The sequence below is a fragment of the Protomyctophum bolini genome (genome assembly GCF_963924005.1).
Source record: "Protomyctophum bolini genome assembly, chromosome: 3".
Taxonomy (NCBI): domain Eukaryota; kingdom Metazoa; phylum Chordata; class Actinopteri; order Myctophiformes; family Myctophidae; genus Protomyctophum; species Protomyctophum bolini.
The window spans coordinates 23,721,513-23,734,029 of record NC_137864.1 but is presented as its reverse complement, the minus strand read 5'-3'; the positions used below and the strand labels follow the sequence as shown (position 1 = coordinate 23,734,029).

At 44.0% G+C, this 12,517-nt stretch overlaps 1 protein-coding gene across 1 annotated transcript in view; it reads right to left on the bottom strand.

Moving 5' to 3' along the window:
- Positions 1-2,353: 2,353 nt before the first annotated feature.
- sorbs2a (sorbin and SH3 domain containing 2a) overlaps positions 2,354-12,517 on the bottom strand; it is an 81,832-nt gene continuing 71,668 nt past the window's right edge. The window contains exons 22-27 of the mRNA XM_080759592.1: positions 12,018-12,212; positions 10,310-11,584; positions 9,304-10,041; positions 8,112-8,152; positions 7,494-7,600; positions 2,354-6,340 (exon numbers count right to left, since the gene is read on the bottom strand). Coding sequence (XP_080615718.1) covers positions 6,279-6,340; positions 7,494-7,600; positions 8,112-8,152; positions 9,304-10,041; positions 10,310-11,584; positions 12,018-12,212 — 2,418 coding nt within the window. The 3' untranslated portion in view covers positions 2,354-6,278. The remainder of the gene's footprint in view (positions 6,341-7,493; positions 7,601-8,111; positions 8,153-9,303; positions 10,042-10,309; positions 11,585-12,017; positions 12,213-12,517) is intronic.

Here is a 12,517-nt window from a genome sequence, read left to right as displayed (position 1 = left end):
AAGCTAGACCCTTTGGTTGTACCGTTAGTTGCTGCGAGAGTGAGGTCTAGCCAACACCAACTCTGGATTCCTGGATCGCTGCCCTCCACAATTTCCTATCCAACATCACGTTCTTGAGCTCTGCAGTGTTGTCAGCCAAGCTGTCGCGCCGCAGCACGTCTACATAGGTAGTATACGCTTCTTTCCCCTCCTGGGGTTGGCTCCCATAGGGTCAATTTACTTGCCTCAAGTTCTGCAGTGCCCTGCCAGCCTCATCCTTCTCTCTCTAACCTGTGGTAGGTCCCCATAGAGGTCCACATGATGCAGTCCGTCCATTCGTAGCATTCTTGTGTAGACTCCATCCAGGGCTTTTTCCTGTTGTACTGTGATTGTAGCAAAATCTTCAAGCTTGTAAATAAGATAAGAGAGAGATATTTTGGTTGTAGGCTACCATTTGTGGCAAAAGCTTGTAAATATCTGAGAAGAACCACACAGAAGAAAACCTTTTACTTGTACTTTTTGTGGTTAAAGCATGCAGTCAAACTTTCTTTCTTGTTCATGCCTTGATCTCCTTAACCCCCCCCCCCCCCCCCCCTCTCCTCTTCCCTTTCGGTTTTTCTTGGAATGAAATGACACGATGGGAACTACGTTTATGTACGTATAAAAATGAATTTAACCCACATTTGTACCTGTAACACCTGTAAACAAAGCTGATTCTGATCATGGCCAGTATCATTCATGCAACACTATTAGGAGTATACAACACATTTAGTACCGGAAGTGCATCAAAATAGAGGCTCCGGGGTGCCAGAGTAGTCGCCAGAGTAGTGATTGCTTTTATTTTGAAAGCCATGAACCGGAAACACTTTCTTAAAAAAGTTGACTGACAAAGTGACCTCACAATCCCCGATCTTAATATATTTATATACGCTCCAAAAAGCGTTCATATTTTGCGGGAGAGACGGATGAGGAGCAGAAATGAAGCGCCAGCATGTCGATCATTTTAACACCACGGAGAGCGCCCTGGATGAGGTGATACGAGTCATTCTTTCCGCCGCGCTAACATGGGAGTCAATGACAAGCTAATAGTTGCACAGAACGTTAGCATACGGCAAGCGAAAAGCGAAATGCCAAAAAAAAATATAGGAATAATTCTGAATATTCTTATCTCGCCCCGTGTCGTTTGGACGTCGCTAGGACGTCCACAGATGTCGAAGGCACCTCTCGGTTCGAATCCTTATGACGTTTCCAGACGTATTTTGTACAGAATGTGTTTTAATGGTCAGTATGTCATGTCAGTATGATGTAGTATATGATGTCTATATGATGTAATTTTGAATAGAAAGCACTATGGGTCAACTTCTAAATGTGCTATACAAATAACGGTGACTTGACTGACTTGACATACAACCCATGGTTCTAGAATGTTGAGCAAAATTCACGCATTCATCTTTGTATATCATAATGGAATTTATATGCATTAATAAATAATGTAACTATCAAAAACTAGACAAAGTATAATGTGTTTAAAAAATAGCCCGTATAACTATTTTTATTTTTCAAAATAAGGGGAAAATATACCAACTACCATGTGAGCTTTATTAGCAATACAGCCCCATAAAATCACCCAACCAGAGCTAGGAGATTATAGAAATACTTCTGAGTGCATCAAATCCATTTGATTTGACATTAACAAAACACAGCTGGGTCACCTGTTGTTTCAAATACAATACAAACATGACAAGTGTTTTCTCAACCATGCCAGTGTTCTCTGTCCAAATATGTCCCCCAAAAAAGTATCAAATTCATACTACAAGACCCTACATTTTAACAGAGTCAGTACAGTTCAATGAACATCTTCTGCACACATTTGCAAACAATGTCTTGGGTAATGCTGAATGTATTTTCAAAGTTTGCATAAGTTATGTATGGTGTTGTTTTTTGCAGTAGAGGAAAGGTCTGTAAAAGCATGGTTGTCAAACAAGAATTGGACGTAAAAAAGGCAGTCGTCAAAGTAGAGTAGAGCTCTGCACACAGCGACTCTACTCTGCTAACATTTAAAACCTGATGACGCCACAGATGAGCAGAACAAAGGCCTACATGCTCAGCTAGTGTTCTGATGCTCAGTGGTGGACAAAGTAGGCTATACTCAACACCAGTACTTGAGTCAAAGTATATCTATACTCCTGGTCGGATGTTACTCAACTACAAGTGAACATTGCTGTGTACTCAAGTACAGTAAAGTGTACACATTACACAAGTACATGTGCTTAGTTGATGTCCACTACTGATTCTGATGACCCACCGATGCAGACCCCCCAAAAAACTAATGAAGATGGACAAAAGGATGTAAAGAAAGAGAGGAATCCAAACATGGAGGGTGAGAAACAAGATTACTTTATAAAGTGATGGAGATCAGACATTTTACAACTCTCTCATACAAAAAAGGCTTACAAAAGCACACACACACACACACACGCACACGCACGCACACACGCAAGCATGCACATACACACACACACACACACACACACAAAACACTAAATGGCAAATGGTGCATTTACCATTTAGCCCTTCTCCAAAGAGCTCCATCATTCACACACAAATAAATGGCAGAGGCAACCATGCAAGGCACCAACATGCTCATTGCGAGCAGTTACTCTCGGGGGTCTTGCGCAAGGACACTCCAGTACAAACACATGGAGAAGGATGGCCATCCTTCTACACACACACACACACACACACACACACACACACACAGTTAATGGGGGGGTGGGTGGAGGAAAGGAAACAACAAAAATAAAATAAAAAATAAAATATTAAGGTGCTTTTAACGATTGCTTTGCTGTCAGTGTCCATCCAATGTGAGACAAATAAAAGGCAATTAAAAACAAATACATAAATCATGTTCATTGAACATGACAAGCTGATCATTAAAATTGATGTAGGCCTACAGTATGTATGTCTCCAAAGGTTATAGCAAACACATGCGCCTCAGTGACAATACCCAATAGGACTCCATCACAAAACGTGTGGGAAAACAACTTCATTAACACATAACTGTATTGAAAATAATGGTTCAATGAAATGCTATTCATTCCATGTCTCCTTTAAATAAACTCAGAAATTAAACAGGTCCAAATACAGTATTTTGTAATATTCAACACCCAATCTGTATAAGGAAAACTTCATGGAAAAATCGAAAAAATAATACAGCTTCCACAAAGTGTGTTTCACTTGCCACGACTGAATAATGTTCAAAACGACTGAATAATGTTCAAAGTACACTTCACCTTAAGCCACTTCAGTGAGAGGATTAAAATAAATACACAGAGTGAGTATATAAGCGTGAAATTCCATCCTTTCTACAGCTTGTATCTTTTTCTGGACGGACTAAATGTCTCATTATATTCATACTAATGTCAAGCAGCACTCGTCAACTAATAAATATCAGAGAGAAAACGACAGTAACCTTATTTTTCTCCACATACATGTTTTAAACATGATCAAAATCACACAACTTCCATCATATCCATCACCAGCTTTCAATGTGTTGCTGTCGGGTGGAAACCTTGTAATGTCCAAAACCAATAACTTTTCAAGAAATTAAAAAAAAAAAGTGTCTAAAGGATCCAATTTGTTATTATTTAGTCACAAGCTTGTGTTAATACTTTTCACTGGTTAATTGGCATCCCTACTTTGGCCATGTCATGTGGTATGTGAAAATAGCAGATCTACAAGCTCACATTTGTGTGACACTTACATTCCATGACTTATAAACTAGGGAATTAACTTAAGGCTAGAAAATAGATAAAAAAATATAAAATATGGAGATACTAGGCTTCTGCCCAACAGTGACAAGTTGTTGTAACATCTGGAGTGAAACAATGAAAAACTCATAGATGAAGTTAAAGGCGTTTGTCTTCAAAAGTCCATCGGTTATGGTGAGAGAAATAATACAAAACAGGATGATTGAAATGTAGCCTTTTCCCTCCAAAACTTTCTACTAAAGATAAAAAAAACTTGCAAGAAAAAGTCTTTGCCTGCCATATTTGATAGGCCATGAATACTATACTGTATATCCCATGTGTTATCCAGCCACGAATACCTCGGCCCACGTTTAACATACTGTAAGTGTGCTGTATTCCATGTGCAAAAGCTCATTTGTAATTTGTTGAACAAATTGTTGACAAGTGTCATTTATATAATAATTATGCATTGCCATGTGTAACACAGTGTAACATTGACTTAAGATTCCTGTGCAGTAACAATGCTTTGACCTGACATACTGCATTATTGCAACATGTTTGCATGGCTACAATGTCCTCATCATCACAGAGTAGTACTCAAGGACATTTAGAAGATTTAGAACACTTTCTTGGGGGTCTTTGTGTGTGTAATATGTGGTTTTAGATATTTTAGATTTTAGCAGTGAGCCCAGTGTCTCATGGACACTGGGCTCACTTACTTCCTGGACTACATGTTGTCTCAGTAAGACAGCCTGGACTACACAAAGAGGAGCAGTGCACCAAAGCATTATGGGAATTGTAGTCCAGGAAGTAAGTGAGCCCGGAGTCCATGACATCAGAGCAACTGGGCTCACTGCTCAGAGTCCACATAAAGACCCCCAGGAAAGTGTTCTAAATCTTCTTAACATCATTAACATAAAAAATTTTTGCAAAAAGGGTGAAATGTCCCTTTAAGTAGCTCTATATTCTGATAGAAATCATTTCTATAGTGTGTTTGTCCAGTAACAGGGGTCTCCCGGTTTCCCCTCCCCTTCTCTGCATCTCTCATACAGGATACAGGATAAGCAAGTAAAATCGGAAGTGATGATGCAAAGAAGTGATCAGACAAAACTGGAACTGGAATGCTTGGAGAAAATTGAAGTTGAGAAATGGGCACTCTCTCCTAATCGTCTGAAATTGGCAACCCACCTGGAGAGACCCCTGTCACACTGTAGATAACTATCTAAAGATAGATCTTCACGCTTCACTTACTCTATACCTTTAGGTACTGTATGAAATTGCCAGTACATTAAATACATGCATTACATTACGTTATCATCTGATCACACCTAAAGGCCCATTTATACACTCTTTACGTATCAGAATAAATATACCCATTTATAGTCTTCATCAAGTCTTACTTGGACTAGATTTAGTTCAAGGAAATCTGCCCCAACAATTTCCGATGATATTGCTCCGTTTTGTCGAGAAAACGTTCATTAAGAACCACAATAAATGGACAGACGTCTCAATCCGTACATTACTTTGTGTATAAATGGGCCCTAATATGAATGCTGTCCTTTCCAGTGAAACTCGTTGAATTTTGATGACAAAATCCATTATCACTGAATCAATTCATTACATGTTGTGTTGCGATGCACGTAGGCCTTAACCCTCTCAGGCATCGATAATGCAGGGTAATGCACAAGTAAACACAGCTATACACTTTGTGCCGGGTTTTGAAGTTTTCATTATTAAAAAAGCATTTAAAGTGTGAATCAAAGCCAACCACAATTTCGGTTTCATCTCAATGAGTTTGAGCTGTATAGCCGGTAAAAATGTAAACACACGTGTGATCCTGGGATTTAGAATACTCTCAGTGAAAAAAATTAAATAAAAATACTAGTTTTGGGGATACTTCAAACATCAAACATGTGTTAAACATGCGTGACACTGGACAAAAGAAAATTGTGGCAATATACTTACAACAGTATAGCAGAGAACAAAGCTGCAATTATTGCCATAAGCTGGAAACTGTATTTAGATTAAAAAGTAAAGCATCCTGAAACAAAGTTAAAATAATAAAAGAAAAATAACATCGCCATCTTCATTTCGAGGCCTTCCTTTAGTATCAAGAGGGTCAAAGGTCATTGGCGCACAGGAGTACAAAGCCCTAGTTGCTCCATGATAGGAAAAAAAGGAATTATATAATTAGTGGAATAAGTCCTCCGTAAAGATGGCTAGTTACAGCTAGATGTCCTCTCTTTATGTGTGAAGCTGGTAAGCTACACACACTCACATACACACACACGCACACGCACACACGCACGCGCACACACACACACACACACACACACACACACACACACACACACACACACACACACACACACACACACACACACACACACACACACACGCACACACACACACACACACACACACACACACACACACACACACACTTTTATGTGCGAGGGGTCTTGGCTGTGACACGTCTTGATGTGGTGTCAGGGTTGTGTTGGGGTTGGGGGTGGAGGATTGGGTGATGGTTGGAGGTGGTCTGCGTCACTATAGCCGTTTCACATAGTTCCCTGGGAAGGTTCCGAACAGCTTGCTCCGTCGAGAGGTCCCTGCAGCAGTTACACAGAGACAGACAGAGAGCTGTTAGTGAGAGGTCCCTGCAGCAGTTATACAGAGACAGACAGAGAGCTGTTAGTGAGAGGTCCCTGCAGCAGTCACATTTTTGGGCCTGTGGCCCCTCGACTACTACTACTACAAGAGATTTTGTCCTAAAATCGCACAAATCGGTACATAATCATCTCTGGGGTCATGATCAAGATGTATGAGTTAGATTTTTCGGATCCCATTCCAAGTGGTTATGATGACCAAAGTTTGCGGGCCATGGATAAGCAACCCGGCCTGGCGGAGACCTGTGCTCCAGGCACTCGACAGAGTGCAGTTCTAGTTAACTTAACACTGTGTCAAACTCCTCACCTCTCCAAGAATTTGGCTGTAGAGTTTTTTTCAGGACAAAAATATTTATGCTGAGATGTTGAAATGTCCTTGATTCTCAGGACAATCAGTCTTCTAACTGAACTTCCTCAGGCTGAGTCCAGCTGTGAGGGATAACTTGTCAACTTGTTTTTCTTCTAGGCAAAAGCCTGTTAAAAATACATGGTGACACTCTGGCACCATCTAGTGGCTGGCACAATTTGATGTCTATTCAAGAAGAGAAATTCATCTATTCAGCCAGTGACAGTAGTACTTGTGGATTGGGTCACAAAACAGCTTTCATTGTGGGAACTATATTCACAAAAAACGAATTTCACCTACTTTTTTACCTGTAAGACTGTGATGTGACAATAAAGCTCAGATTCTGTGCATTCACATAACAAGCATACATTCATTGCGAACGCAATGAGCACTAACTATGAGACCTAGCAGAACATGTCTGTCTGTCTGTCACGCTGTAACACCACATGCCCGCCACCAGAGGGCGCAGCTGTATCACACACAAAACACACACACACACACACACACACACACACACACACACACACACACACACAAAAAAACTTTAAAAAACTTTAAAAACCTTTAAAAAAACACAGACACGCACACATAGTCACACACTAAAAAAATAACTTAAAAAACATAACTTAAAAAAAAGATCTTAAAAAATCCCCAAAAATTACGAGCTGCGTTCGCTTCCCGCGTTTGTGCGTCTTACTTGTATTCATGTCCTTTTTAGTAACACTGTGGGTAGCAAGGTTCTCTTCTTACCAACAAACCAGCCATCATCACACTTCTCCATCACATCAACAACATCTCCTTCCTTCAGCTCCAGCTCGTCTTCATTGCGGGGCAGGTAGTTGTACACTGCCCGGAACCTGCACGGGTCAAACATGTCTATCAGTATTTGTACTTTCTCTTTTGGACATCCACTTGCTTGCTATGATAATGTTTGTGCAACAAGCTGTTGGGCAGAATAATTATATATCTCCATAATTAGTGTTTTTGAGGGCATTGGTTTTGAAAATTACATCATATTGCAGCCAAGTCTATGGACTGTTTAATGTTTGTTTAGAGCACAATCAAATATAAAAATATAAATATATCTTGTGACTGTTAGGGTACCATTCGTCATATCGTAATAAACACAGGCATATAATACACTACTGCAGCTGCCGTATATACTGTAGATGTGTGGACATTGATTCTAGATATTGAGGATAATTTACAACATAACAAACTATGGAACTCTAATTTAATGAATACGGTTGGCACAATAAATCACAGCTCACATGATGTGCGGTGTCTGGGTTAGACAGTGATTTCTTCAGCCATTCTATGGACATGACAATCATAATTCGGCGTGCAACTGTGAGAATATTGACTTACGGGTCTCCTCCACCATGAAGTGTATCTTGCTGAACATATCGCTGTGAGAGAGAAAGAGAGAGAAAGAGAGAGAGAGAGAGAGAGAGAGAGAGAGAGAAAATCATGACGTGTTTACAATCACTCTCAAGCGTACATGTCCATCTGTATACAGAGATGCAGTATGAAGAATCCCTTTGGAAATAATGCACATTACTGTACACAAAGCTAAATACAAATCAACCAGTCAAGCCTAAAAGTCACCAGTTTAGCCAAAACACACCAATTCCTCCATTCCATATCTCCATAGGAACAAATGCCTTTGTATTCAAGTTATAATTTAAACATCACACGCTGGCATGCACTATGGTGGAATATGCTACAAACAAGGCCATATTCCATTGTGTCACAGCATGGGGTGATGATGATGAGGTCACGCCCCCTACCCTTTGACCTCTAAGGGCTGACATAAAGGACTTCCTGGTGGCGTTGCGGCTACGAGGAGGTTTACCGTCAACCATCACATCCCGCTTAAAATGCGGCTGAAAGAACCAGAAGTGACAGACCTAGTCAGCGCCTCCACTCTCCGACACAGCCTCGGTTCAAACCAGGGCTGCAACGTCTATTGTTTTCTTCATTCATCTGTCAATTACTTTTTCGATTAATCGAACAATTGAGAGGCGCGTTGGGTTCGTGGAACATTTTTGAAAACAGCTCAAGCTACAACCCGAGATTGCCCTATAATGACATTCCCAAATTAGGGATCAATTATTAATTGATTATTTTATTAAATTATCGATTATTGATTATCTTTCAGATTAATGAATTAAATCAATTAGTTTGATTAACTGTTGCACCCCTAGTTAAAACACCCAACTCACACACAGGCGCACGCCGGCATGCACGCACATACAGTATACACACCACCTGCAAGATATGCAGAATTCCCACACCCAAACCCATCTCCATTAGACATAGGCACACACGCACGCACGCACGCACGCACGCACGCACGCAATTCTCTGGCAGCTGAGGACCCTGTTTACATCCACGAATCGGTATTTTTTTGTGAGTAGATGTTAATGTATGCACACTTGCACAGGTTAGAGACAAAATATTTTGCAAAAGTGTCACACAGTGTTATTCTGTCAGGTGAGCTGTCATTGTAATTTTCATCACTATCATCATCATCATCAACAAGCAGCTGAGTTATTACCTTGACCTTGGCAGACCTAGGATCTGGTGGAGGTATTGGTGGAGGGGAGGATGGAGTGGTGATGGGAGGAGAGCAGGACAGCGGAGGAAGAGGAGGTATTGGTGGAGGGGAGGATGGAGTGGTGATGGGAGGAGAGCAGGACAGTGGAGGAAGAGGAGGTATTGGTGGAGGGGAGGATGGAGTGGTGATGGGAGGAGAGCAGGACAGTGGAGGAAGAGGAGGTATTGGTGGAGGGGAGGATGGAGTGGTGATGGGAGGAGAGCAGGACAGCGGAGGAAGAGGAGGAGGAGGAGGAAGAAGAGGGAGGCGTGGGCGGTGGATGGGCATGGGAACCGGGGGAGGAGGAGTAGGAGGGGGAAAGCCAAGGAGGAGAGGGGAGCAGGAGAATGGCTGGGAGGTGGAGAGGAGGAGGTGAGGCGAGCCGGGAGAGGAGCGAGGGAGGGCAGAGCATGGCAGGGCGGGTGGAGGAGGTAGTGGACAACGTGCTGGGATGGGAGGAAGTGCGGAGCGCTCCTTGGAGGAGAGCAGAAGAGGAGGAGGGGGAGAGGCTGGGAGCCTGCATGGTTTTGGGAGTGTGACGGTGAAAGGGTCAGGCCGGAGCGGAGCGGGGGGAGGAGGAAGGGGGGAGGCGCAGGAAGTGGGAGGAGGTGTGGAGGGAGGAGGAAGGAGAGGCGGTGGGGAAGGTGACCTGAGGCCGCGATAAGAACGACACGTGGCCGCGGGTGGACAGACGTCAGCCTACAGAGGCAACGACACAGCGATCAACCCTGAAGCTGAAATGACAACCTGAACAATCAAAACAACCGCAGAATGGGATGTGAATCTATCATGGATAGCAGCAGCTGGGATGTCTATTTGGTGCAAAATGCGACATTATTGAGCAGCTGTCATACACAGCAAAAAGTGTCCTGAGGGTCAGTTTATCAAACTCTTGTGTAAAGATTAAACTAACACTTAGGATGTTTTTGTTGTGTACAAGCAACTTAGTTTAGTCCACACGCTCTACCTGTTCATTCTCACTGTGGTTTCTACTCTTCTCCGCTTCCTGTCTAGCATCCTCCTCTTCCTGAATGAACAACACAGGTAACCCCTCCCCTCTGACCGACGGCAGGTCACCCGTCTCCCGTCTTTGACTCTCCTCGACTTGGGGCCGGCCCTTCCAAGTGATGCACAGCGGCTCCATTGTCACCGGCTTGTGACGCTCCACCCCCAGGCAAAGGCTGCCCTCAGACTGGCGGCTAGGGGCGGCGGCCGGGGTTTTCGCTGCTGGTGACCTTTCCCTGTTGTGGAGGGATTTACCGATCAGTGCTTTGGTTGGTTGCGACGGAGGTAAAGTCAAGACATCCCCATCGTCAGCAGTGGCGAGACCACCCAGGATCAGTGCGTGAGTTGGTTGCACCAGAGGTAACCTCAAGACCTCCGCATCGTCTGCACTAGCGAGACCACCCAGGATCAATGACAACAGCCGGTCGTAGGGGTTTTCCCCTTGATGCTGAACTCTGGGGTCTTCACTTCTGTGCTTTACTTGCGCCTTGCTTGGCCTGTACCACTGTGGGGCGTCTGTAGGTAGGCTCTCAAGTTCTGGTTCTGTGCAGAAGAACCCCCTTCCTGTGAACCCGTGTGACAGTTGTTGGGTCCCTTTCGCGTCACTCAGCCCATGTTTGAGAGAGGAGCCGGGGAGAGGAGAGGTGAACGAGGAGGGAGGGTTGGGTGCAGGGAAGAGGTCTGGATCTAGCATCTCTTGTTTGAACGCGGGGCTTATTTCTCTGGACAACGTCCGGGGTGGAGGAGTAAAGCCTCTTTTAGGTGGTGCTGGCGGGGTCACCACGGAGTTCCAAGGTCGCCCCGGGGTCCCAAGGATGAGGGCAGTGGGGGGCGGGGTCGCTGAGAGGGAGGGTGTGGTGGAGGGGTTCATTGTGAGGGCCAGCCACTCACTGGTGACAGACTGCAGGTGCCGGTCTGGGTCCTGATTTCCTTGTTTGAACACGCCGGTTGTTGGTTTTCTGGACAAAGTTCGGGGTGGAGGTGTAAAGCCTCTTTTAGGCGGTGCTGGAGGCGTCGCCCTGGGGTCCTGAAGACTGGTGGGAAGCGGGGGTGGTGTTGGGGGGACAGGGGTCACTGTGGGGGAGTGTGTGGTGGAGGTGGAGGGGTCCAGTGTGAGGGCCAGCCACTCACTGGTGATAGCTTGCAGGTGCAGTGATTTCGAGGTGGTGTGAGGGGAGTGGTAGGGCTGGTGATGGGTGGAGGAAGAGGAGGGAGAGGGTGGAGGAAGGTCGAGAGGCTTCAGATTGTATAAAGTGAAAAGGAAGGAAAATAGGGAGGCTTATAAAAGAGGAGTGGGGAGGTATGTGTGTAAGTAATGGCAGTATGTTGCCCCCTGTTGAAAGACTGCTGGCTTAAATAATGCATGAATGATGACTTATTTTCACAAGGCTTTCGGGATTGCAGCCATTGGAGAGCATTGGTGAAGGAAACAGTTGCAAGCAATGTGATTGCCCACGACAAATCAAATAATGTACGCCACAGAGATTCCGACAGTTGAATATACAGAGATTCCGACAGTTGAATATCTACAACCATTTCACAAAGGCTAATGTTTCCCATTTAGATTCATGGGTTAATATAATATGATGACGTAAACATAATTTCACATCGCATAATGCGCTTGAGAACCACTGGGAACCACTGCTGATTGGTAAGGGGCGTGTTCCTACCTTGGTGGGGGTGGAGCTAGGTGTGCGGCTGCTGGGGTAACCGTGGGGGTCTGCGTGGTGGGCGGGGCTCTTGGACGGCGAGCGTTTGACGATGTCGACGTAGGATACGGGGAAGATGCCCTGCTTAGTGCTGTCTGGGATCTTCCCCTCGTACCAGTTCTCATCCACCTTCCTCACCAGGATCACTCTCTCGCCCTGGGGGAGGGGCATACACATACGCACGATTAAAAGAAAAGACAAAATCACACGTGTGAACTGTGAAGTGAGGGGTGCTGATTCATACATCATCACATTCCCTTGCCTTGATGCAAGTAACATTAACGAGTGTCACTGAGCGTCACACACACCTCGGCTGTGCTGAACTGAAGTGACTGGAGTCACTTGAATATGATTGAAGACATGATAATGTTTACTGTGATTATGGTAAGCTTACATTTCATATCACAAACACCATATTATGTTTGGAAAATCGTTTATAGTGAGAATCACGCCAACGATTT